Source organism: Eptatretus burgeri, chromosome 14 (genome assembly GCF_056783735.1).
Source record: "Eptatretus burgeri isolate ZD-2024b chromosome 14, Ebu_testis_v1, whole genome shotgun sequence".
NCBI lineage: Eukaryota > Metazoa > Chordata > Myxini > Myxiniformes > Myxinidae > Eptatretus > Eptatretus burgeri.
Genome location: NC_140974.1, coordinates 10645654 through 10673250, shown reverse-complemented (window position 1 = coordinate 10673250; position 27597 = coordinate 10645654). Strand labels below are relative to the sequence as shown.

Here is a 27597-nt window from a genome sequence, read left to right as displayed (position 1 = left end):
TTCATCCCCCTCACTCTTCCTTCTCAAAGTTGCCCCCCTCTCATCCACCAACCTGCCTCCCTCCACTGCCCTCTTACCTCCATCTCTTCACTCCACCTCCTCAAATCCTCAACTGCCTTCTTCCTTGTCTCTTGTCCCCCCTCTCCCCCAGCACCACAGAGCCTTTTCTCCTCATTCGGCCCCCTCCCCTCGCTGTTCTGCAATACCCCACACTCCTTCAGCAACCCTCCTTACCTGCCCCCCTCGTCCCTTGTCCTACCCTCCCCCTCCCCCTCCACCTCCTGCACCCAAAGCCTCCTCCCCTTCCTCTTCATTAAAAGTGTGGACCTCAAATATCCGGGGCCTTCGCTCAAACCTTTCAGATCTTTCCATACAGGTTGCCACTGACAAACCAGACATTATCTGCCTAACAGAAACTTTCCTCTTCCAAGACGTGTCTGACTCCCAAGTATCTCTCCTTGGCTACTCCCTCTTAGGGTATGACAGACCTGAGCCTCGTCCTGGTGGAGGTGTTGCTCTTTTCATCAAAGACTCTATTCCTCACTCTCCATGCACTGCTCTCACTCCCCCACACCCCCAGGAATACCTCTGGCTTCGGCTTCCCCTCCACTCCCACCTCATGTTTATATGTGTACTGTACCGTCCACCGAACAGTGATGACTCCATCTACATCTCACTATCCGAAAACATGGACCATCTTCTATCTTCTCATCCAAACTCTCTCTTCCTCTTATGTGGTGACTTCAATTGTCATCACGCCAGTTGGCTAGGTGTGGGTACCTCTCTCACCTGCCATGGCACCTCAGCAAAAGCTTTCTGCGACTCATTGGGACTGACTCAATCGGTCAACTTCCCGACCCGGATCTCAACCAATGGTACTCCATCTCTTCTGGATCTGATTTTGACAAATTTCCCTGACAATATCTGCTGCTCTTCCTTCGCTCCAATTGGTTCTTCTGACCACGTCCTTGTTAAAGTGGACATCTCTCCGGCTGTTATCAGAGAACCACCTCACTGCCGTCGAGTCTGGCATTTCACTCAAGCCGACTGGCAGGGTCTCCGAGCAGCCATCAAACTTACAGACTGGTCTCCTATCACTACTTTCTCAAACATCAACTCATCCTGGGAATTCTTTCAAAGAAACTTGCTCTCCCTCATGCACAGATTTATCCCCTCTCGTGTTCAGTTGTCTTACCCTTCCTCCCGCCCTTGGTTTACTGAAGCTTGTGGCGAGGCAGTTGTCCTGAAACAACTTGCCTTTGCCTCATGGAAAGCAAACCCAACTGAGGGCAATCTCAGTTCTTTCCACAAAGCTCGGAACAAGTGTGTATCTACCCTCAGGAGAGCCAGAAAACAACATCTTTCTCATCTCAAGTCTGAACTCTCAAACCTCTCTCCCTCCTCAAAATCCTGGTGGCGTTTAATCAAATCTGTTTCTGGTGTATGTTCCCCCTCCATCCCCTCCCTTACCTCAAATGGCCGCACTGCTGATTCCACACGTGATAAAGCTGAATGTCTAAACTCGGTGTTTGTAGCTAAATCTTGTGTCCTAAACCCATCACTATCTCTACCCACTTTACCCAGTCGCACCCAACTGTCCCTGGACTCTGTATCCTTTTCTCCTGACAAGGTGGAGAGCTTGCTTTCAAACCTCGAGTCAGATTCTGCAACCGGTCCAGACGGCATCAGCCCACGTGTCCTCAAAGCCTGCTCTTCTGCTCTTGCTCACCCTCTCTCTGTTCTATTCACCCTCTCATTTGCCCAAGGTCATCTGCCATCTGCTTGGAAATCTGCTAACATCACTGCCCTGCATAAAAAAGGTGCAAAAACAGATCCCTATAACTACAGACCAATCAGCCTTCTCCCAATCATCAGCAAGGTGATGGAATCCATCATCACCTCAGATATGAAATCCTTCCTCTTCTCCAATGGCTTGATTTCCAATCATCAATTTGGTTTCAGACCAGGTCACTCTACCCTGGATATGCTGCTTCTGCTCTCCCATCAATGGATGGAGGTCCTCAATGCCAGACAGGAAATCCGAGCCGTATCCCTGGACATATCACGTGCTTTTGACAGTCTGGCACCCTGCCCTACTCACCAAACTCTCTTCCCATGGTATTCAAGGCCATCTCCACTCATGGCTCACAGACTTCCTCTCCTGTCGCAGTCAACGTGTGGCCCTAAATGGAGTTCTTTCATCCCCTCTTCCTGTGCAGACTGGAGTTCCTCAAGGTAGCGTTCTGGGCCCTGTTCTTTTTCTGGTTTTCATCAATGATCTCTCGGACTCTCTGGAAAATCCTCTATTTCTCTTTGCCGACGACTCCACCCTCTGCCGTACCATCTGTCATCCCTCAGACCAGCAAGCAGCAGCTTCTTCACTCACTGCAGATCTGGATAAAATCACAAACTGGTCCAACACGTGGAACATGTCTTTCAATCCAGACAAATCTCACACTCTCACTATGTCTCTTCGAAAGGACCGTTTACAAAACCCCCCCATCCACTTTCTCAACAATCCTCTGGAAGAAGTCTTTTCTTTCAAGCTTCTAGGTCTCACTATCTGCCATGACCTTTCCTGGGAAAGTCACATTTCCAACCTCGCCTCAAAAGCCAGTCGCCGACTGGGAATCCTCCGTCGTGCTAAGTCCTTCCTCGGCCCTCTTGAGCTCCTGACCACTTACAAAGCTTTTGTCCGTAGCCTGATGGAGTACTGCTCTCCCCTCTGGGCTGGTGCTCCTGCCTCCCACCTTTCTCGGCTTAACGCTGTCGAAACCAGGGCATTTAAGATCATCGGCATCTCCCGCAATGAAGCTGAGTCTTTGGGCCTCTCACTCAATCACCGCAGGTTGGTCGGTGGTCTTTCTGTCTTCTACCGACTCCTCTCCAGCCTTGCCCCCCTGCTCTCTCTGCGATTTGTCCCCACCACATTTCCACAGGGCGCTCAAGGTCCGCCAACAACCCCCTTCTGGTAAAACTACCAAAATCACGAATCACTGCTCATCTTCACTCTTTCATTCCTCTTTTTTCCCGCCTTTGGAATAAACTTCCTCACTCTATTCTTTCCCATTCTTCCCTCCAGGCTTTCAAAACTGCTGTTCACCACCACCTCTTATCTTCCCCCATCCAAATCCTCGATCTTTTCTACCCCCGATAATCCACCCAAGTCCACTTCCTTCATTTCTCCTACTTTCCTTCCTGAAAGTCCCTGAAATGTACATCTTCTCTTCGCCATGTTCCCCATCCCATCCCCATCCCTCTCCCTTCCACAGTTCACCTAATGTGTCTGTTCCCCACTGTTTTGTCCCTTCCACTCCCGCCCCTCTTGTCTCATGCCTCCTTGCTGTGAGTTGTGTGTTCGCTCTCATACGAGCCTCGACCAAGGTATACAAAAAAAAAAAAAAAAAAAAAATCTCAATGCAAATCACCCACCATGCTCCCAGCTGGTTAATCATCTGCACTCTACAAAACGTTTCGTGCAAATCATTGCATTTACAAATCTGTAAAACCTCCACACAATATAATATAACAACCTCACTGCCAACAAATTTCCAGTGAGTTCAATGAACAAAAAGTAACTCTTAAAGCTCTTACAAACAGGTAACTTACAATGTTTATCTATTTTAACCCTATCTCGGCGTCTCAGCCATGTCCTCGGCCTCTCTCTCACAGCCGGTCCGTATCAATGCAAACATGTGGCATGTCGCTTCATCATGCCTATTTAATTACGCATCTGGCTCCTTAACGAGCCTCTTCTTGTCATCTGACTCTTCTTCTCCAGCACTTTTCTAAAACAACTACAGTACTTATTGTTTACTTTAAAACGGACTCCCTCCGCTGGATCCTCTTCTTTCTCTCAATAAAATTATCTGACAATGAACTTTTCTTTGTTCGAAATGCGTTACCTGCTGAGAGTGCTCCCCCTTACCTTCGCTCAAGCACTTGTCGTTCCTCCAGGCACTGCCTCCGGCAGATGAAGCACCTCCGGTCACGAGCACCGCACCAACGTCGGTTCGAATCCGAGTCTCGGCGCCAACTGATGTGGATTTTTTTAACCCACCTTGTTGTGATCGTTGTCCTCCTGAAGGATTCTAACTGTCTGAAGTCAAATAGGATTCCAAAATCGACCAGAGTTTAACGTTTGTCCGATTTGATTATAAAATCCTACAAAAAAAACCCTATCGACTGATAAAACTGATGTCCACACAAATCCTTCCTTGTGAAACAATTTATTTCTTAATTATACACCATACACTTCTCACCCTTGTACAATGAACTTAAGAATCCCCATTGATTGCAATATTATTTGGTTCTATTTCATTTATTCTTACTTTAGTTAACAGTTAGACCAACTCGATTCAATTCACTTCTACATTACATCAGAGAGTTTTATTCTAACTTGGTACTTGGTCAGTTCCAAGGAGTACGAGCCACTGACAAACTATACTTCCTCACGTGCTCGTACTAAGAAAATGTGCCTTTCAAAACATTTTATACTTCCATGAGAGAGAAGTTGGGGGATATTCACCCAGACTAGACGTGTCCTTTAGACAAAAAGCCACTTCGTACATTTTCTAAGCAAAGGTTCATTTATCAGCTCGGTCACTCTGCTCCAGAACAACACATTTCTTATCATTTCGGGCAAAAGTCTTTTGGCCAGAAATGACAGCCAATTCAATTTGCAGCATAAAAGTTACATTTCTGAAACTCCATTTGTCACAATTTAAAATACATTAATATAAATTTTTCCCCCACACTGTTTTCACCCCTTTCTATTTGTGACTTACGAAATATAAAGATTTCGCTTAGTGATGCCTTCCGTTTCTATTTGTTACTTACGAAATCTAAATATTTTGTAAGTATATTGATGCCTTCCATTTGTTTGTTTGTTTGTAGGCACGATAACTCGAACGGAAGAAGCTACCAATGTCAAATTACACCACGTGATTCAGGAGGGTGATGGCTAGTGCTGATTATATTTTGGTCAAAATCGGTCAAAGGTCAAGGTCACAGTGAGGTCAAACATCCAAAAAATGATAACTCGAACGGAAGAAGCTACTAATCTCAAATTACACCACGTGATTCAGGAGGGTGATGGCTAGTGCTGATTAGATTTTGGTCAAAATCTGTCAACGGTCAAGGTCACAGTGAGGTCAAATATTCGATTTTTGATGGTTTGGTACAGATAACTCGAGAACGGAAGAAGCTACCAATGTCAAATTACACCACGTGATTCATGAGGGTGATTGCTTGCGCTGATTAGATTTTGGTTAAAATCGGTCAAAGGTCAAGGTCACAGTGAGGTCTAACATGCAAAACATTCGATTTTTCGATGGTTTGGTCCAGAATCATCATAGAAACTTCTGGTTTGCATCGCCACCTTCTCTCGAGACAGCTTTGATTGGACAAGGTCAGAGGTCAAGTTGACGATTTCGTAAGTTCCAGTCTATGACTGCTTGTTTGTAATCTTGCCAAAACGAAGTTTTTGCAAGATATGTTGGTCAGCTTGTATCTTTTTTTTTCTTTTTTTTTTTTCTTTTTTTTTGTTTGTTTGTTTGTCTGTAATCACGTATAAAAAATTCTGCAGAGCACAGTTATCATTGGAAATTTTTGTAACTTCGCATATCAGAGGCCTATAGAGGTCCCTTTCAGTGCACAAAATTTTGAAGGTCAAGGTCAAAGGTCAAGGTCACTTTGTCTCAAATCAGGGGAGTCGACGAAACCCTTATTTTTTTGAGTAATTTTGATCGGATAGTCTTCAAACTTCATGGGAATATAGCTCATGGTCTGGCGCTCAGCTTATTAATTTTTGGTGGCGATTGGCCTTTACTATCATGGTTAGCGCCTCAGGTCAAACATATTTGACCCCAAGGTCAAATTTTCAAGTTTTAGGAACCATATCGTATAGTACCTCAAATTGAACACCTCGATGAGTGCTTTCTAGATATGTCAAGCTTGAGACATTATGACGTCATTTGGTGACGTTATGAGGCTAACGCATATTTTTCATGGTTACTCTGTAGAACGATTCTCATCGGAATCTCTCGTAGGCAGATATTCCTCAAGGAGTCGCTCCTGGTGGATAGCAGCTCTGTTAACCTCAGTGTGACCTTAAAGAAGTCACACGTGGTCACCTTTTGGCAAGATATGGGTCACCCTGCGGGTGACATTGGTTTATTTGTTTGTTTGTTTGTTTGTGTGTTTGTTTGTAGGCACGATAACGCGAGAATGGAAGAAGCTACCAATGTCAAATTACACCACGTGATTCAGGAGGGTGATGGCTTGTGCTGATTAGATGTTGGTCAAAATCGGTCAAAGGTCAAGGTCACAGTGAGGTCAAACATAATTCCGTAAATTCACGTGGAGAAATGGAGTATTTTTGCTTCACTCGACGTTACGAGTTCGTTTTAACTTCGATTTTAATTTTGTCTTCGGTTTTTGCGATCGCTTAGGACGCTTAAAACTCGGTTGTCGAAATTCTGGTAAAAATCGGATGTTTTGGAGACGTTTTAAGATTGTATAAAAAATATTTCACTCGACGCGTCACGGCTCGTCCCATGATGCAGTGCGCTCGAGCAGACGCGTCATTGAGTTACGTTAAGGTATAATTGCGTGGAGAAATGGATTTTTGCTTCGGTCGACGTTACGATTTTTGATGGTTTGGTACAGAATCATTGTAGAAACTTCTGGTTTGCTTCGCTACCTTCTCTCGAGACAGCTTTTATTAGACGAGGTCAGAGGTCAAGTTGACGATTTCGTAAGTCCCAGTCTATGACTGCTTGTTTGTTACTTACGAAATCTAAAGATTTCGTAAGTATATTGATGACTTCCGTTTGTTTGTTTGTTTGTTTGTTTGTTTGTTTGTAGGCATGATAACTCGAGAACGGAAGAAGCTACCAATGTCAAATTACACCACGTGATTCAGGAGGGTGATGGGTTGCGCTGATTATATTTTGGTCAAAATCGGTCAAAGGTTAAGGTCACAGTGAGGTCAAACATCCAAAACATTCGATTTTTGATGGTTTGGTGCAGAATCATCGTAGAAACTTCTGGTTTGCGTCGCTTCCTTCTCTAGAGACAGCTTTTATTAGACAAAGTCAGAGGTCAAGTTGACGATTTCGTAAGTACCAGTCCATGACTGCTTGTTTGTTTGTTTGTAGGCACGATAACTGGAGAACGGAAGAAGCTACCAATGTCAAATTACACCACGTGATTCAGGAGGGTGATGGCTCGTGCTGATTAGATTTTGGTCAAAATCGGTCAAAGGTCAAGGTCACAGTGAGGTCAAACATAATTCCGTAAATTCACGTGGAGAAATGGAGTATTTTTGCTTCGCTCGACGTTACGAGTTCGTTTTAACTTCGATTTTAATTTTGTCTTCGGTTTTTGCGATCGCTTCGGACGCTTAAAACTCGGTTGTCGAAATTCTGGTAAAAATCGGATGTTTTGGAGACGTTTTAAGATTGTATAAAAAATATTTCACTCGACGCGTCACGGCTCGTCCCATGATGCAGTGCGCTCGAGCAGACGCGTCGTTGAGTTACGTTAAGGTATAATTGCTTGGAGAAATGGAGATTTTTGCTTCGGTCGACGTTACGATTTTTGATGGTTTGATACAGAATCATCGTAGAAACTTCTGGTTTGCGTCGCGACCTTCTCTTGAGACAGCTTTTATTAGACAAAGTCAGAGGTCAAGTTGACGATTTTGTAAGTACCAGTCTATGACTGTTTGTTTGTTTGTTTGTGAACAGTATTACGGAAAAACTCCTCGACGGATTTTGACGAAACTTGGTGGGGGGATTAGGTCTGGTCCAAGGATCGTGCCATTAGATTTTGGACTTGGTCCAAAATCCAATATGGCCGCTATGGCGGCCAATTTGAAAAATATTTGAATTTTTGTTTTTTGCATTTCTACATGTTTTAAGTGATTTCCAACCCCCCTCCCCCCCCAAAAAAAAATTTAGAGAAAAATATTTTTTGCAACTTTTTTTTCTACAAAATTTCGATTTCTTTTTTTTGCATTTCTACATGTTTTAAGTGATTTCCACCCCCCCCCCCCCCCCAAAAAAAAATTGTAAGAGAAAGAAATTTGCAAATTTTTTTTCAACAAAATTTCGATTTCTTTTTTTGCATTTCTACATGTTATAAGTGATTTCCAACAAAAAAAAAACATGCCAAAATTATAATTGTGGCTGATTTTGGAACTTCAGGTGGATATACCCACGTAAAATCAATTTGTCTCAAGGAATCTAGTTATGACGAATGAATTGAGTATGTAAAAGTTAAAAGTAAAAGGGAAAGTTGCAAACTATAACTCTGTGAGTACTGTTGACGTCATATTGAATGAATAGGATATCAGGTTCAGTTGAGTGACCTAGCAGTATTGGCGGTGGAGGTTTTGCACTCCACCGAGTGCTCCCCCTCTAGTTTTCAAAGTGATTCTTCACCATTGAGAGATTGTGCCAAAAACGATATAGTAATGCATTGCATGATATTTCAAAAATGTATTGGGCCCGATATGTTCTCGTGGATCAGGTATTACGTGGCGGAGGTTTGCGCTCCACCAAGTGCCCTTCTAGTGTATGGTATATTATCGATTTAAATTCATTTGTTGTTTTCTTTACATCGGATCACTTGCCTACAAACTGTGTGGAAGTTGTTTCTGCAGTGTTTAACTTGTACCTCCGTTTGTTCGTATTTGTTCTCATTCCGTTTGTCACATACCCTGGGGCTCGTTAATGGTGAACCTGCATTTCATGCTTCGTGATTGTATTTTGTGGATCCGCCATCACAGGGTTGAGTGACAAGATTCGTTCGGATTACAATGTCATGCGAGAGTTGGCTCAGCACACTCGTGTGGACCCACAGCAGCGGTCAGCAGTTCTACAGCGCTTCATGGACTGCATCAACAGGTGAGGTATTTATAAAAGCAACTGAGACATTTGACGTGTAAAATTTGACCTGCCTTTACGCCTTGCATGTTCCATACATGCCCGTTGGTTCCCTTTCCTTCCAACCTTCTTTCCTCCACACAAACTCATCACTTCCAACTGTCTCCTGTTTTCTCTTTAATTGTCCTTTCTTTTCAATTTTAAGCTCACCTGGACTTTGGTCCGGTGAGCTTGTGCGATCGAGCAGTGTCCGTAGGTGAGTGAGTCAGTCAGGAAGTCCGTAAGCACTTCAGTCATTATCGCAACAACCAAACACACGATTTTGATAAAACTTGACAACAACCTTCATCACCTGTGATTTCCCAAAGTTTGTTCACAGCATTAAGAAAGAATCAGTTTCTCAGGGAGTCTGTGGGTGGGATTAGTTTTCAGTGACTGTTGCTCCTGATCCAGGTGAGCTTCAGAATGTACGGTCCAATTTTTCTCATCATACACATTCACCTCCCACCATCTTCACCAAATCCTCCTTTTCATAAGTAATATGTCGATGCGGTCCCAAGATCAAACAACACACAGCACTGTAATGTCTGCTTGTTTTTTGCCCATCCTTACCGTGAACAGCTTAGCTGACAGGGTGGCCTAGAGGTATGCTCATTCACCTCCAGGCTATCGAGCTTGCATTCAAATTCCGACCCAGTTATAAACTTCCGTCCTGGAATTTCACAGGCAGGGTAATTCATCAATGTGTGTGCTGTCCCTCAGATGGACGTTAAGTGGATGTCCCATCTGTTGGCATTAGTTGCTGGACGTTAAAGTTCGCATGGTGTCCTTCATGAAGATTAGGTGAGCTATCGCTGGCACCATCAACAAATTCCAAATTCCTGCCAGAGCCTACAGAGGACTTTGCATCAGTGGCGCAACCCTGTGCTGCATAGGAATGAAGAGGTGAATGACGTCACATACTTAGCCAAATAAAAAAAAGTTTCATGCATCATTCCTAGATCTGACAGTTTCTATTCCTTCAGTCCTGACCTCTATGTTATGGTGACCATGAAGGCAGATGGCTTCTCAAAGTCTGCATTGTTACAAAGCAGCTTGCCAGGAAGCCACGAATGATTGTGCAGATTGTCTGAGGACACAGGTATGTTTGATGGCTGCTTATTTCCCAATTCGGTGCGATATCGTTTCTGTACTTCGCATCTCCCTTGCAGCCTTGGAAATGGAGTGAAAGGTCCTGTTGAGCCATCCATGATATTCGTGCCATGCACTTTGCATGAACTCCAAGTGCATCGTTTATTCGTGATTGTCAACTCTCCATTATCTTTCACATGGTCTCTTTCATAAATATGTATGTGGAAAAATTACAGGCCCAGACCGGGAATCGAACCCAGGTCCTCTGGCAAACCGTACCAGTGCTCTGTCGTCTGAGCTATCTGGGCGACCCACCGGCTGAGCAACGCAATTCTCCCACATGCATAAGTGCCTCTCTTTCCCCCACTGCTTCCAGGGCACTCACTGCCAACCACAGGAGCAGCTCAGGCCTGCTGGAGCATATGGTCTCTTTCATGAAGAGTGGTTAAGCTATTGCCAACATCATGGCCAAATTCCTGACATAATCTTCGCGGAGCTTCAGGCCTGGCCAGCCGGTTCATGAATGACTTGGACCAGGCTTTCCACAGCCAACCACACAACGTGGAAAAAAGTTGTGGTCGTTAAAGAAGAAGAAGAAGATTTGCTCTTTGCAAATGTCCTTTTAATTGGAGTAAAATTACACTGCTCTTTCCTGATGTCCTTGTCCACATGACAAATGTCGCAGGAGCTTAATCTATATATTCATTGTTACACCCTGGGGTTCAGGGCTTTCCACAAGGGGAATCACTCGAGTTTTTTTCCTGAACACCCAGTCCTGAGGCCGCCGACCACAGATCACTCTGCAGTCCAACGGGCTGTAGTTCTTACACAGCTGTCACCGCTTGACTTGGACTCCTGGCCTTGCAGGGTTACGCTTCGATGTTTCCATGATACCTTCCTATTGGCATGTCAACCTAACTAGAAGCCACCGCACCTGGTGGTGATCTGCCAAGTGGAAGAGATAGGGGTTGCACCGGCTAACAAGAGCAAATCAGGTGGGGTATAACTTCCTGTCTATACTTGTACACTGTGTCGGACCAATGAAGGAAAGGACAACCAAGACAGATTGGAAATAACAACCAACTATTATTTATTACACACACAAGCAATAGGTATTTATAAAAAAGGTATTTATAAGCAAGAAAGGTATTTATATTAAAAATAAGAGATTTCTGATATCATATCAATTGGAGCACACAATTAGTGAAGAGGTATCTGTTAAATATAATGGCTGCTGCATGTCCATCAAAATTGACCATTTTTGTTTTGGACATTGGAAAGTTGATGGAGGTATTTATAGAGATGTTTATTAGCAAGAATAGGTATTTATAAGCAAGAAAGGAAAAGGCACATAAAAGCAGATTTTACCATAACACATATTCTTATACAATCTTATTTAAACAAAGGACACATGGCCATCATTCAAACAGGGTAGAAGAAGACAAGAAAAAAACTTGAGAAGAAAAGTAGGATCATTTCTTTTCTCCCTCACCTTACACAGCCCAACGGGGCTGCGCCAGCCCAAATTGACTGGAGAACGGGGAAGATGGGCAGTGGAGGAGCTATGCGATGGGATGCGCAGCCGTGGCTGAAGTTTCCAGATATGCCAGCTTCAAGCAACTCCATTTCTGCTGAGCCCCCGTGTCCAGCAGCTCCCCACGAACCAAACCACATTGAGCTTTCCACACTGCCTTTCTCAGCACTATGGGCTGTCTCCTCGCAGGCTGAGCTTTCAGGACAAGGAGAAGCTCTTTGGTGACTCTGTCCTGGCCACTTGCACTTCTGTCCCCTCCTCCTCCACCTTCCTCTCATTCTGCACTCTGAAGTGTCGACTCCTCACAGGACAAGCTGAGAGCTCCTTTCTGCTCCTCTCTGGATGAGCTTTTCGGTTAAGCTCTGATGCAACTTTGTCCCCTTCCTCTTCATATCACTTTCTCCCAAAGATGAGGACCAGCTATGAGCACCTTTTTTCTCACAGGATCTCGCCTTTTTATCCCTCGCCGCGTGGCGGAAGGGGGATATGATCACCTGGGTCGTCCGTCCGTCCATCCGTCCGACTAGCTTGGCGTCAACATTTATAGCTGTGAGTGCGATAACTCATAAACTGTTTGCCATATCGATTTGAAATTTGGGTCACACATGTACCACCTAAAAAGGAAGAATCCTATTGATTGTGGGCGTTGCCGGCTCCAAGATGGCCGACTGGGGCGGCATCAACATTTATAGCTGTGAGTGCGATAACTCATAAATTGTTCGCCATATCGATTTGAAATTTGGGTTACATGTACCACCTGAAAAGGAAGAACCCTATTGATTTTGGGCATGGCCGGATCCAAGATGACCGACTGGGGCTGTCGTCCGTCTGGCTGGCTGGCATGGCGTCAACATTTATAACTGTGAGTGCGATAACTCAGAAACTGTTTGCCATATCGATTTGGAATTTGGGTCACACATTCACTACCTCAAAAAGAAGAACCCTATTGATTTTGGGCATGGTCGGATCCAAGATGGCCGACTGTTGCGGCCATCTTGAAAAAAATGTTTTTACGCCATATCGATTTGAAATTTGGGTCACACATGTACCACCTAAAAAGGAAGAAGCCTATTGATTTTGGGCGTGGCCGGATCCAAGATGGCCGACTGAGGCGGTCATCCGTCCGTCTGGCTGGCTGGCATGGCGTCAACATTTATAGCTGTGAGTGCGATAACTCATAAACTGTTCGCCATATCGATTTGAAATTTGGGTCACACATGTACCACCTGAAAAGGAAGAACCCTGTTGATTTTGGAAGTGGCAGGATCCAAGATGGCCGACTGAGGCGGCCATCTTGGAAAAAAATGTTTTTTGTAATAAATGGAAAACTACTTATCTGATTTCAATTATTTTTCAATGGCGGCGGATTCCCCATCTCCGGTGGTATATTTCCTGTTTCCTCTTGTGCACTTCTGTCCCCTTATTGATATAATTTTCTCCCATCTCGGCTCATGCAAGCCTCCTCATTGGTCTGCATTTGATGGGGTGGGTCCACAATGCAGCCTGTGGAGAATGCCACATCATTCTGTGGGAACTTTCAATGCAACCCCTGCCCTCCCTTCACGTGCCCAAGGCTGCCACGACAGCCCCTGTTCCCTCCCTCATGCATAAGTGAGTCCTGTGCAGTCCAGTCCTGCATTTACACAAAGACTAATGAAATAACTCATTCTTTGGTCACCTCTGTGTCCATGTGTTTTCTCCCCTTGGGGTAAGTTTCCAAAATGTAACAATATTAATGCCATTCTCCCTCTCTCTTTCCCTCTCTCTCTCTTTCCCTCTCTCTCTCTTTCCCTCTCTCTCTCTTTCCCTCTCTCTCTCTTTCCCTCTCTCTCTCTTTCCCTCTCTCTCTTTCCCTCTCTCTCTTTCCCTCTCTCTCTTTCCCTCTCTCTCTTTCCCTCTCTCTCTCTTTCCCTCTCTCTCTCTTTCCCTCTCTCTCTCTTTCCCTCTCTCTCTCTTTCCCTCTCTCTCTCTTTCCCTCTCTCTCTCTTTCCCTCTCTCTCTCTTTCCCTCTCTCTCTCCCTCTCTCTTTCCCTCTCTCTTTCCCTCTCTCTTTCCCTCTCTCTTTCCCTCTCTCTTTCCCTTTCCTCTCTCTTTCCCTTCCCTCTCTCTTTCCCTTTCCTCTCTCTTTCCCTCTCCCTTTCCCTCTCTCTTTCCCTCTCCCTTTCCCTCTCCCTTTCCCTCTCCCTTTCCCTCTCCCTTTCCCTCTCCCTTTCCCTCTCCCTTTCCCTCTCCCTTTCCCTCTCCCTTTCCCTCTCCCTTTCCCTCTCCCTTTCCCTCTCCCTTTCCCTCTCCCTTTCCCTCTCCCTTTCCCTCTCCCTTTCCCTCTCCCTCTCCCTTTCCCTTTCCCTCTCCCTTTCCCTTTCCCTCTCCCTTTCCCTTTCCCTCTCTCTTTCCCTCTTTCCCTTTCCCTCTCCCTTTCCCTCTCTCTTTCCCTCTCCCTTTCCCTCTCCCTTTCCCTCTCCCTTTCCCTCTCCCTTTCCCTCTCCCTTTCCCTCTCCCTTTCCCTCTCCCTTTCCCTCTCCCTTTCCCTCTCCCTTTCCCTCTCCCTTTCCCTCTCCCTTTCCCTCTCCCTTTCCCTCTCCCTTTCCCTCTCCCTTTCCCTCTCCCTTTCCCTCTCCCTTTCCCTCTCCCTTTCCCTCTCCCTTTCCCTCTCCCTTTCCCTCTCCCTCTCCCTTTCCCTCTCCTCTCCCTTCCCTCTCCCTTTCCCTCTCCCTTTCCCTCTCCCTTTCCCTCTCCCTTTCCCTCTCCCTTTCCCTCTCCCTTTCCCTCTCCCTCTCCCTTTCCCTCTCCCTTTCCCTCTCCCTTTCCCTCTCCCTTTCCCTCTCCCTTTCCCTCTCCCTTTCCCTCTCCCTTTCCCTCTCCCTTTCCCTCTCCCTTTCCCTCTCCCTTTCCCTCTCCCTTTCCCTCTCCCTTTCCCTCTCCCTTTCCCTCTCCCTTTCCCTCTCCCTTTCCCTCTCCCTTTCCCTCTCCCTTTCCCTCTCCCTTTCCCTCTCCCTTTCCCTCTCCCTTTCCCTCTCCCTTTCCCTCTCCCTTTCCCTCTCCCTTTCTCTCGCTCTCTCTTTCTCGCTCTCTCTCTCTTTCTCGCTCTCGCTCTCTTTCTCGCTCTCTCTCTCGTTCTCGCTCTCTCTCTCTCTTTCTAGCTCTCTCTCTCTCTCTCTCTCTCTCTCTCTCTCTCTCTCTCTCTCTCTCTCTCTCTCTCTCTCTCTCTCTCTCTCGCTCTCTCTCTCTCTCTCTCTCTCTCTCTCTCTCTCTCTCTCTCTCTCTCTCTCGCTCTCTCTCTCTCTCTCTCTCTCTCTCTCTCTCTCTCTCTCTCTCTTTCTCGCTCTCTCTCTCTCTCTCTCTCTCTCGCTCTCTCTCTCTTTCTCGCTCTCTCTCTCTCTCTCTCTCTCTCTCTCTCTCTCTCTCTCTCTCTCTCTCTCTCTCTCTCTCTCTCTGTCTCTCTCTCTCTCTCTCTCTCTCTCTCTCTTTCTCGCTCTCTCTTTCTCTCTTTCTCGCTCCCTTTCCCTTTCCCTCTCCTCTCATCTGTCTGTCTTTTTGTCTGTGAGCAGGATATCTGAAATAATTATCGACAGATTCAGATGAAACTTGGGTGTGTGACGGTGTGGACAGGTTGGGTGTGTGACGAGGACTAATTGATTTGATTTTTGTGAAGATCTGAATCTGGATAAAATAATTTTAAAAAAGTCATTCTCAACTATTGAGAGATGGGGCCAAAAACAAATACATAGATAGTATGATATTTCACACAAGTTTGTGGACATTATGACAAAGATTAGAGTTTTGGTTCAGGTTTGGATCGAGATCCGGCCCATTGGTATGATACAAAATGTAAACTGTTCAGCTTGGCGGAGGTATGTGCTCTCCCAAGTGCTGCTGTAGTTTTTTTTTTTTGTTTTTTTTCACCAGTCCCAAAATCCCTTCTACTATCCTGCTTACTGTCATGCTCTTGGTTCTCTACACAGCAACAAGGATGTGAAGGAGATGATGAACAATTGGGGTTTAGCCTTCGACAAAGGGCTTGTTAACCTGTCATCGCGTGTTTTGCCCACGGAGAGGCTGTCACAAAATGGCCACACAGTGAGTCAGTTGAGTGAGAGAGAGTAGTTGTAAGCCTTTTATGTCTCTCAAACATTGACGCATTTCAAGATACCCTATTTATTTGTATTACAGTGTTTGCTAATAACAGTTGTGCAATGCAGTAGGGTCACTAGAACCTGACCTGCAAGCTTTTTGTTGTTTTGCCTTTCACTCTCACCTCCTTTGCTCCACCTTACCACAGTACTCGTACAACCCCAATGCGGCCGAATGGTCACGCGAGTGCAGAGGCTTGCGTCTTATTAGTGCTGTTTCTCTGACTGATTGGATACTGGTGTTTGCACGTCGCTGTAAGGATGGTGCGAGGACTCTAATGCAATTCCTGTGCCGTGTTGGCCCACCAATGGGCATGAATATCTCTCCTGCAATCATGTGAGCCAAAAAGCAGCTCCATTATGGTGTTTGCCTTCTGTGCACACCGCATGCTTTAAAGTGCTTGTGGCAACCTTTTCTTTTTTTCCTTTTTTTGCTTTCCTACCAAAATATACCAACATGTTTTAAGGCTTTTATTATTAGCTCATTTGGACTTTAGTCCGGTGAACTTATGCAATTGAGTAGTGTCTGTAAGTCATTCAGTCATTGTCACTTGAACCAAACACACGATTTTGATTAAACTTGGCCACAAGCTTCATACCTGATGCCTAACAAAGGTGTATTGATCGAATCAAAATCTGTGCTCATTAGGGGACCTGGGGGTGGTGGTTTGACCCCCCCAAAATATGTATTTGCTCTCTTCTCTGAAACTACACACACGATTTCGATGAAATTTTATCACAACCTTCATCATCCGTGATGTGCCAACGTTTGTTCACGGCATTAAAAATTAAAAAAAAAATCGGGATCTAAGAAGGTCTGCTGGGGCTTGTGTGACTGCTGTGCCTGATGCAGGATCCAGGTCAGCTTCAGGACCTGCGGTCCAATTTTTTTTTATTGTTTTTTATCTTGCCAAAACAAAGTTTTTGCAAGATATGTTAGTCAGCTTGTATGTTTTTATTTATTTATTTATTTTTATCTTGCCAAAACGAAGTTTTGCAAGATATGTTAGTCAGCTTGTATGTTTTTTTTGTTTTTTTTGTTTGTTTGTCTGTAATCACGTATAAAAAATTCTGCAGAGCACAGTTATCATCGGAAATTTTTGTAACTTCGCATTTCAGAGGCCTATAGAGGTCCCTTTCAGTGCACAAAATTTTGAAGGTCAAGGTCACTTTGGCGCAAATCAGGGGAGTCGACGAAACCCTTATTTTTGAGTAATTTTTATCAGATCGTCTTCAAACTTCATGGGAATATAGTTCATGGTCTGGCGCTCAGCTGATTAATTTTTGGTGGCGATTGGCCTTGACCTTCATATGTTTTTTTGGGGGGGGGGTCTGTAATCACGTATAAATCACTCTGCAGAGCACAGTTGTCATTGGAAATTTTTGTAACTTCCCATATCAGAGGCCTATAAGAGGTCCCTTTCAGCGCATAAAATTTTGAAGGTCAAAGGTCAAGGCCACTTTGTCGCAAATCAGGGGAGTCGACGAAACCCTTATTTTTTGAGTAATTTTGATCGGATCGTCTTCAAACTTCATGGGAATATAGTTCATGGTCTGGCGCTCAGCTGATTAATTTTTGGTGGCAATTGGCCTTGACCTTCATGGTTAGCGCCTCAGGTCAAACATATTTGACCCCAAGGTCAAATTTTCGAGTTTTAGGAACCATATTGTGTAGTACCTCAAATTGAACACCTCGATGAGTGCTTTCTAGATATGTCAAGCTTGAGACATTATGACGTCATTTGGTGACGTTATGAGGCAAATGCATATTTTTCATAGTTACTCTGTAGAACGATTCTCATCGGAATCTCTCGTAGGCAGATATTCCTCAAGGAGTCGCTCCTGGTGGATAGCAGCTCTGTTCACCTCAGTGTGACCTTAAAGAAGTCACACGTGGTCACCTTTTGGCAAGATATGGGTCACCCTGCGGGTGACATTGGTTTTTTTTGTTTGTTTGTCTGTAATCACGTATCGATCACTCTGCAGAGCACAGTTATCATTGCAAATTTTTGTAACGTCACATATCAGAGTCCTATAGAGGTCCCTTTCAACGCATAAAATTTTCAAGGTCAAAGGTCAAGGTCACTTTGTCGCAAATCAGGGGAGTCGATGAAACCCTTATTTTTTGAGTAATATTGATCGGATCGTCTTCAAACTTCATGGGAATATAGTTCATGGTCTGGCGCTCAGCTGATCAATTTTTGGTGGCGATCGGCCTTGACCTTCATGGTTAGCGCTGGAGGTCGAAAGTTTTTGACCCCAAGGTCAAATTTTGAAATCTTAGATACCATATCGAGTAATACCTCATGTGAAAGCGCTTGATAAGTGCTTTCCAGATCTGTCAAAAGTTTGACGCTATGACGTCATTTGATGAAAAACGGATTTTTCATGAAAATTTTATTTCCTCAGTTCTCATCAAAATCTCTTTATTTCATGTACAACGGTCCAGGAGAGATACCATTAACCGTACGAAAATATAAAGGTCAAGTATCAAGGTCGACGAAACACTTATTTTTTGAGTAACTTTAATCGAATAAATAAGTCACTCATGTTCACATTTTGGCAAGATATTGGTCACCCTGGGGGTGACATTGGTTTTTATTTTATTGTTGATTGGGAGTTCGTATTCACGTTGAAGAGTACCTACCGAGTGGATTGATCTGTGCCGTTTTTATACAAACATGTCTGTTGTGTGAAAACACCATGACTGTTTGAATGGAGAAAGAAAATTGACAACAATGCCAGTGTACAAATGCAGACAAATTGACAATGAAAACAGCCATTATTAGGGGGACTACATGGTTTAAGATAAGAGTTTTATTGTATCAGCGATGTACAAATGAATAGCCTTGGACGGGGCTTTTAGAGCCTGTGACAGAGACCCCGACCCTTTCTTGCATGGAATGTCAGGTTAATCTGATGTTTGACTTTGTGATCTGCAGGGTGGAAGTCGATGACCGCACAGAGGCGTTTCTGCGTGCATTCCAGCAACACATCACCAGCAGCACACAGATGGTGATTGGGGAAACTTTTGTCTCGTCATGTACTTATTCCAGAACTGAATGCGTGATCCGTTCGTATGTAATATTTACTCATTTACCCTCGAAGCTCATGCATATGAAATGTCTGGTAAATAAATCTGGCACCATTTGCGTTTGTGTAGCAGTTCAGAGAACCAAACATTGTGTTTTTTGTCCAATGCTCCATACCTCACTAACCACAATGGTTAGAGATTCTCATATCCCCTTGTCATGCTGGTCCATTTATTTATGTGCAGTTCTGTTGAACTCCATCTGAATCCATGCAATTCCTCATGAATTGATTTTTAATGTGAGGACCTATCCTCAAATAACATTCGTGTGTTGATTCTCTGCTATTGTCCTTGACATTGGAATGCTATTACATTATTGATGACTAATATCTGTCCTGTATATGATTTACGTGCAAGCTCCCCATGAGCTGTAGATCACTGTTTAGGAACTACTTTTTATAGCACACCATTGATTTGCATCATGACCTATGGATCACTCTTTCAAGGGTAGGGTATTTTTGTTTGTTTGTTTTATACCATGGCATCGATTCGCATTATAAGCCTTGTATCACTCTTTGAAAGGTTTTTTTTTTTGTTTAGTTTTGTTATTGATGGAAATTCAAAATAATTTAAACCACAGTGTTGTGTGTATTATTGGATGGGCGGTGGTCTACCAGCCAAATTTTAAAAGAGGCTTCTTAAAGTAGTTAGCACAAGTGGTCGGGTAGAAAAATGCCAATGGAACCAGCTGTTTGGATGGTTTATTTGGGTCATCGCCAGGGTGGAGGAAGGATCTGAACATTGTGCGGTTATTGAATATATATTTTTTTACAAACGGTTTCCATAGTAACCACCAAACATTACTATATTCGTTCTCACTCGTGTAACTTATTATTTAAGGTCTAAATGCAATTCTAGTGTTGAATGACAGGTATGACCGTCCTCTTGTCCTTTATTGCTATTGTGGAGCTAATTTGTGTACAATTATGACATCACAAACATGAAAACTAGTCTCTTTTTTGAAATTTTTAATGTGTTTATATATTTGCTGTGCATTTTCTGGTGCATCTTTGCAGCTCATTACAGTGCCATTTAGTAGCAAAAATGTACATTGTATGGGGTGTAGTGTCTGGAAAATATTGATCAAGCCTTAGTTTTCATGTTAACATTGATGGCAATTTTCGTGACGGCCATTGTCACCAAGGATAAGAGAGACCAGTTCATGATTCCTATTCAGAATCTGTGTCCGACTCCGAGGAAGAGTCGTCTACGTTCAATTCCCGATTGCTGCAGGTGGCAACGCAACATTTGCATTCATCAGAACACACATCATCTTTGCTACACCTACATCTCCGGGTTGAACAGTCCGCCTGCCAACCACATTGAGTAAATGCCACCGTTGCTTCGGGTGCTGGAGGAAGCAACATCATGCTTGGTACAAGGTGCCCATCATCATCAATCATCCATCCATTATCAACAGGTGATACCTTGAGGTATAGGACTGGTGCATGGTTCCATATGAAGGACCGATAATTAATTTTCCCATTTGAGATGCAAAGGGAAAATATCCATTGTTGGTGGCAATTTCTCATTTTTCATGTCCTTTTTCACAAACAATTCGTACCGAACTAAATCGAGTGACAGTTGTTTCTTTCCACAGTCCAGTTGAGACACGACTAGTGATAACATGGCCTCAGTTTCTGGTTGATGTCAGAAGGACTGTTTCCATGATGCCCTCGACCATTATGTAATTCAGGGTGCTCTTAAATGACATTTAGCCATTTTTGCTTCCCGAAGCCACTGAAGGCTGAGGTTGAATCACATCCACTGGCTGCATGAATCACTGATAGCATATGGCTCATACATTCTCTGAGTTCATTTGCTGCAACATGCATTGGAACGAGTCTCTTTGGCATGCACCAGTCTTTAGACACAGCTCTTTCAAGCCAAGTATCCAGCAGTATTGTGGACACATTGGCTGCGACATCTGAATCCAGACACCAAAGAAGTACCCGGTCGACTTCCACTGTGTATCTCACGTGTGCAATGTGAATGAACATCCGAGAATTGGCTTCTTTATGATCTGACCTAAGCTCCGCTACTTCACTGTGGCTGCTGAGGACCACCTTCACTGCTCAATTTATGTCATGGAATCTGCCAGCAAGTTGTACCTCTGCAAAGATGCACCATAAAATGCACAGCGACTAAATGAAACATGAAAAATTACAATGAAACGGGAGACCAAGAAGAAACCTGAAGAAGTGAAGGCCAAAGATGGAGTCGTCAGGAGGAACCTGCATAGGATTCGGGTTTCAGCCGCTACTCCACAACTCTCAAACCCATCCAGGCACAGCCAAGTGGGCCTTACAGAAAAAAATTATGCAAGAATTCACTTCTCCTTGGAGAGATAGATAACAAACGAGAAGAACAGAGAGAGTAAAAGAGAAGAAAAAGCAAGAATTAGAATGAAAAAGAGGATTATGAAAGAAAAAATAAATAAATAATAATAGTAATGAGAAAGGAACAATGTTGGGAAGAAGCTGGACAGACAGATTTTTTTAAAAAAAGAAAATTTTGCATGTTTGCGATGTCATTGTATGCACAATAGCAATAAAGAATACCATTGTGTGGTAGACTGTCAGATCTTTTGTTCAACACCAGAAATGTTTCTTGGTTCTATAATAAGAAAGTTATACGAGTTAGAACAAATTTAGTAATTTTTGGTGGTTACCATGGAAACAGTTCTGTTTAAAAAAAAAAAAAAAGTAATTGCACCACTTTCAGACACCCCTGACAGCTGGTACCATTGGCATTTTCCTACCTGGCCACTTGTTCAAGGGTGCTGAATTCGTATTTGGCTGGACTCCAGTCTTGCATATTTATTTATTTTCTGTGGAAGCTGTCCCCATTCATTTGCTGTTTCCCTCAGACAAGTACAACTAACTGAGTGAATTTATTGAGGTTGAGCTGGTTTGTAGTCATTTTGAATCTGAATTTGGTTCCGTTTTTGGGGTATAGGTGATGTGCCTTTTACCTTCAAATCGTCCAGACAAATACAGTGCTGTCAAGCGCTATCTATGCGTGGAACGCCCGATCCCAAGCCAGTGTGTGGTGGCACGCACCATCAGCCGCCCACATACTGTCATGAGCATTGCCACCAAGATCGCAGTGCAGATGAACTGCAAGCTTGGTGGGGAGCTGTGGGAAGTCGAAATACCAGTAAGTCTGCTCCCAGCGCTCGTATTTTATTTTGCCACAGGATTTCCTTTGCACGCAGTTTTTGTTTCGTTGCAGTTTTTGTTTGGTTACTGTCTTTGAGGCCTTCACTGTTTTTAATTCTTGACAATTGAAGATAATGTCACTTTGGCTTTGGCTTTGTGGATTCAACAGATTTTTGAGCCCCATATTGTGTCTGTCCAATGTGCGTGTATTCGCGGAGATATCAGGTATGAACGTTATTGCAGTTTCCATGACTCTTCTTTTTACTTTGAAATAAAAATGGCTGTTCATAATTTTGTGGAAAATGCTGTTGAAGAGGTCAATCACTGTTTTCTGTTTGAAGAGGTCAAATGGTGGAGGAGCTCCTTGTGAGCCAACGGCCATCCATATCTCATGCCCATTTGTGTCTGCAGCCATTATCATGCAGTTGGGTTACTTCTTATTAGGTTAGTGGCAAGATTTGCATTCCGACCACCGTAAAACCCTTCATTCCGCAAAACATTCCAGAAGCAAACAAAAAAATCTGTAAACCCACTCCGTGGGCGTACCTCTTGTGCAACTTGCCTTCGCAATGCAGCTCACTGGATGACGGGATTGGGGCAAAGCCTTCGGGACCTCCAATCTTTGATGATAGGAGGGAAACCACGGGGTAACATTCCCGGGTCAGATTGTGGGAGAGTGTGGTGCTGAGGTGTCGTCCACCCGACGGCGGTCTCATTGGGTTAACCTGAGGCGGTCCCTTTGGGTGGGTGCCTGGAATGTCCTATCCCAAAGAGAGGATGATCACCTGTCTCTGTTATCATCTGAGCTCAAGCGTTTAGACATTGGTATTGCAGTTCTCTCTGAGGCTCAGAGACCAGATTGTGGCAAGATCATGGCGGGTGGTTACACCTACTATTGGTCGAGTGGCTCTGATGGTTACCATGCCCAAGGAGTTGCTCGAGCTGACTCCAATGATAATTGAGGTAACCCTGGTCAACGAGCATATTATGAGACAAAGGATTCATCACTCCTTGGGTGTCATTTCCCTGGTCTCTGTATATGCTCCGACTGAGGCAAGTGATCTCACTGTGAAGGACGTATTCTTTGCCACGCTCGAGTCTGGTTGATCAGTGCCCCAGGTGAGATACTCTTCTAGTCTTGGGGGATTTCAATGCATCGACTGGCAATGATAGGGATGGTTATGAGACGTGTGTTGGTCCCTACTGGTCTGGAACTGTGAACCTGAATAGCACTAAGTTCCTTGACTTTGCAAGAAGTCATGGACTTCAGGTGGCTGGTTCATGGTTTCAGCACCCACAAGCTCATCGCTGGACTTGGTATTCCAATGTTGATGGTGTGGCAAAGGAGATTGATCATCTGCTCATTGATAATCATTGGAGAATGATCCAGAACTGTAGGGTCTACCTGAGTGCTCAGTTCCTCAATACTGACCACCTGCTTCTTGTCCCACCACTTAAGTTGAAGCTTATCATCCAGGAGAATGGTACCATCCCAGCCGAGACTGGATGTTGGCAAGCTCAAGGATGAGAGGGTAGCTGAGGAGTTTACGAACAGGCTGAGTGGAGATTTGGGGGGTCTGGGTGCTTTGGGGGGTCTGGGTGCTTTGGGGGATCCTGAAGAGTTGTTGAGTGCCTACATGACCACCGTCCTTGATGTTTCCGGTAGATGTCTTGGAACTCACTGGTGTTTTTAGCCTGGTGTTGGCGCAGTGGCTTGGGACCCAAGAGGTCCTGAGTTCAAGCCCCGTTGGGACACTGAATTAATATATGTATGTATGTATGTATGTATATATATATATATATATAAAACCAAGTCGAAAACACCAGGGGGTTGACTCAGCCTGCCATCCTTCCAAGGTCGGCGAAATGAGCACCAGTTGTACTGGGCCCGGTGTATGCCCCGCTTAGAATAGGTGTACCATATCCCTGTGTGTCGTAAGAGGCGACCAGGGTTGCGTCAGGAAGGGCATCCGGCGTAAAAACCTATGCCAAATCATTATGTGGACAACAAAACGAATTTCCATACCGGATCGGTCGAGGCCCAGGTTACCAACGACCGGTACCGGTGGTCAGCAGGGTACCAGTGGAAATTGTGCTACTGCTGGGCGAAGGAGGAGAAGGAGACGGGGAAGGCGAGTCCGGAGGCAGTGGGAGAGGGGGAAGGGTAGAAGTGTGGAGGTGAGAGTTGGAACTCTGAATGTTGGGACGATGACTGGCAAAGGGCGAGAGTTGGCTGATATGATGGAGAGAAGAAAGGTGGACATACTGTGTGTACAAGAGACCAAGTGGATGGGGGAGTAAGGCGAGGAGCATTGGAGGTGGTTTCAAACTGTTCTACCATGGTGTGGATGGGAGGAGAAATGGTGTCGGGATAATCCTGAAGGAAGATCATGTCAAGAGGGTATTGGAGGTGAGGAGAGTGTCTGACCGAGTGATGAAGTTGGAAATTGAAGGGGTGATGATGAATGTCATCAGTGCATATGCCCCACATATGGGGTGTGAGATGGAATATAAAGAAGATTTCTGGAGTGAGTTAGATGAAGTGGTGGAGAGTGTATCCAAGGATGAAAGAGTGGTGATTGGAGCAGATTTCAATGGACATGTTGGGGAAGGGAATAAAGAGGATGAGGAGGTGATGGGGAGGTACGGTCTCAACAAGAGAAATGTGGAAGGGCAAATGGTGGTAGAGTTTGCAAAAAGAATGGAAATGGCAGTGGTAAACACGTATTTCAAGAAGAAGGAGGAACACGGTGACATACAAGAGTGGAGGAAAGTGCACACAGGTGGATTACATCTTAAGTAGGAGATGCAACCTGAAAGAGATTAGTGACTGTAAGGTTGTGGCAGGGGAGAGTGTAGCTCGACAGCATCGATTGGTGGTCTGTAGGATGACTTTAGAGGTGAGGTTGAGGAAGAGAGTGAGGGCTGAACCAAGGACCAGATGGTGGAAGCTGAAGGAGGAAGACTGTTGCGTGAAATTTAGGGAGGAGGTGAGACAGGCGTTGGATGGTGGTAAAGATGGGTGGGATGATTGGGCAACGACAGCAGAAGTTGTGAGGGAGATAGCTAGGAAGGTACTTGGTGTGACATCTGGACAGAGGAAGGAAGATAAGGAGACTTGGTGGTGGAATGAGGAAGTACAGGAAAGTATAAGGAAGAAGGGGTTGGCGAAAAAGAAGTGGGATAGTCAGAGAGATGAAGAAAGTCGGCAGGAGTACAAGGAGTGGCGTCGAAAAGCAAAAAGAGAGGTGGCAAAGGCCAAGGAAAAGGCATATGACGAGCTGTATGAGAAGTTGGATACGAAAGAAGGGGAAAAGGATTTATACCGATTGGCAAGACAGAGGGACCGAGCTGGGAAGGATGTGCTGCAGGTTAGGGTGATAAAGGACGCAAATGGGAATGTGCTGACGAGCGAGGAGAGTGTGTTGAGAAGGTGGATGGAGTACTTTGAGGAGCTGATGAATTAAGAAAATGAGAGAGAGAGAAGGTTGGAAGAGGTGGAGATAGTGAATCTGGAAGTGGGGTGGATCAGTAAGGATGAAGTGAGGACTGCTATGAAGAAGATGAAAAGTGGAAAGGCGGTTGGCCCAGATGGTATACCAGTGGAGGCATGGAAGTGCTTCGGAGAGATGGCAGTGGGGTTGTTAACCAGATTGTTTAAAGTCTTGGAAAGTGAGAGGATGCCGGAGGAGTGGAGATTAAGTGTACTGGTTCCGATTTTCAAGAATAAGGGTGATGTGCAGAGCTGTGGAAATTACAGAGGGATAAAGTTGTTAAGCCACACCATGAAGTTGTGGGAAAGAGTAGTGGAAGCTCGGTTGAGAGGAGAGGTGACGATCTGTGAGCAGCAATATGGGTTTATGCCAGGAAAGAGCACCACTGATGCGATGTTTGCTTTGAGAATGTTGATGGAGAAGTATAGGGAAGGCCAGAAAGAGTTGCATTGTGTGTTTGTGGATTTAGAGAAAGCTTATGATAGGGTGCCAAGAGAGGAGTTGTGGTATTGTATGAGGAAGTCGGGAGTGGTGGAGAAGTATGTGAGGATCGTGCAGGATATGTATGAGGACAGTGTGACAGCGGTGAGGTGTGCGGTAGGAATGACGGACCGGTTTAAGGTTAAAGTGGGATTGCACCAAGGATCGACTCTGAGCCCTTTCCTGTTTGCAATGGTGATGGACAGGTTGACGGACGAGATCAGACTGGAGTCTCCATTGACTATGATGTTCGCGGATGACATGATCTGTAGGGAGAGTAGGGAGCAGGCTGAATCGAGCCTTGAGAGGTGGAGGTACGCACTGGAGAGAAGGGGAATGTTAGTCAGTAGGAGTAAGACAGAGTACATGTGCGTAAATGAGAGGGAGGGTGGTGGTATGGTGCAGTTGCAAGGAGTTGAGGTGGGGAAGGTGGATTGGTTTAAATATTTGGGATCAACTGTCCAAAGTAACGGAGAGTGTGGGAGAGAAGTGAAAAAGAGAGTGCAGGCAGGATGGAGTGGGTGGAGAAGAGTTGCAGGAGTGATTTGTGACAAAAGGGTAGCTGCAAGAGTGAAGGGGAAAGTATACAAGACGGTAGTGAGACCAGCTATGTTGTATGGTTTGGAGGCGGTGGCGCTAACAAAAAGACAGGAAGCGGAGCTGGAGGTGGCAGAGTTAAAGATGCTGCGATTCTCGTTGGGAGTGACGAGGATGGATAGGATAAGAAATGAGTATATTAGAGGGACAGCGCAGGTAGGACGGTTTGGAGACAAAGTGAGAGAGGTGAGATTGAGATGGTTTGGACATGTGCACAGGAGGGAAACGGAGTATATCGGGAGAAGGATGTTGAAGATGGAGCCGCCAGGCAGGAGGAGAAGAGGAAGGCCAAAGAAGAGGTTCATGGATGCGGTGAGGGTGGACATGCAGGTGGTTGGAGTGTCAATGGAAGATGTGGAGGATAGAGCGAAATGGAGACGGTTGGTCCGCTGTGGCGACCCCTAACGGGAGCAAGCCGAAAGAGGAAGAAGAAGAAGTCTTGGAACTCACTGGAGGGTGAAGAAGAATTTTGTGTCTCAAGGTACACTGGATCCTCCCACTTGACCAGAATCATTGACCAAGTACATTGGTACACCAGGACCAGGTACATTGACCAGAATCGCAGGGCCAGGCTGAATGGCAGAGCTGAGCTGTTCAAGGAGCTGAGGCATAAAACTGTACGTGCACTAAGTGTGGACATGGAGGCCTTTGTGCGAGGAATCTGAGGGGGTAGAGCATCACCTGTGGTCAACTGATTCTCGTCCTGCTTGCAGTGGAATTCACGCATTGCGTTCGTCCATGCCCGTCCCTCGGTCGACTTCAGTTTGCGCAGAGGGTGCTGGGCTCTTGACAGAGGAGTCCGTAGTGGAGGCCCGCTGGGTCCGTAACTTTGAGCGGTTGCACCAGGCTGATCCACCAGCTGTCAAGTTGGACGTCAGGGGTGTTACAATCCCTGTTGCTGACCCTCCAATCAACTGTGGTCCACCTTCGTTTGTGAAAACACAGGCTGCGATGAAATGGGGTGAGGTGCCTGGGGTCTGTGGCATCGATGCTGAACTTCTCAAGGCTGGTGCAAATGCTGCACTCGTGACGTTACACACAGTTCTGTGCTCTGCCTGGAACACAGGCATCATCCCAACTGACGGGAA

At 45.1% G+C, this 27597-nt stretch overlaps 1 protein-coding gene across 2 annotated transcripts in view; it reads left to right on the top strand.

Moving 5' to 3' along the window:
• The window catches only part of PIWIL1 (piwi like RNA-mediated gene silencing 1), a 133482-nt gene that overhangs the window by 89183 nt on the left and 16702 nt on the right, over positions 1–27597 (top strand). For both annotated transcript variants that reach the window (XM_085853689.1, XM_085853690.1), the window contains exons 11-15: positions 8795–8912; positions 15519–15633; positions 15836–16023; positions 18629–18701; positions 21736–21936. In XM_085853689.1, coding sequence (XP_085709815.1) covers positions 8795–8912; positions 15519–15633; positions 15836–16023; positions 18629–18701; positions 21736–21936 — 695 coding nt within the window. The remainder of the gene's footprint in view (positions 1–8794; positions 8913–15518; positions 15634–15835; positions 16024–18628; positions 18702–21735; positions 21937–27597) is intronic.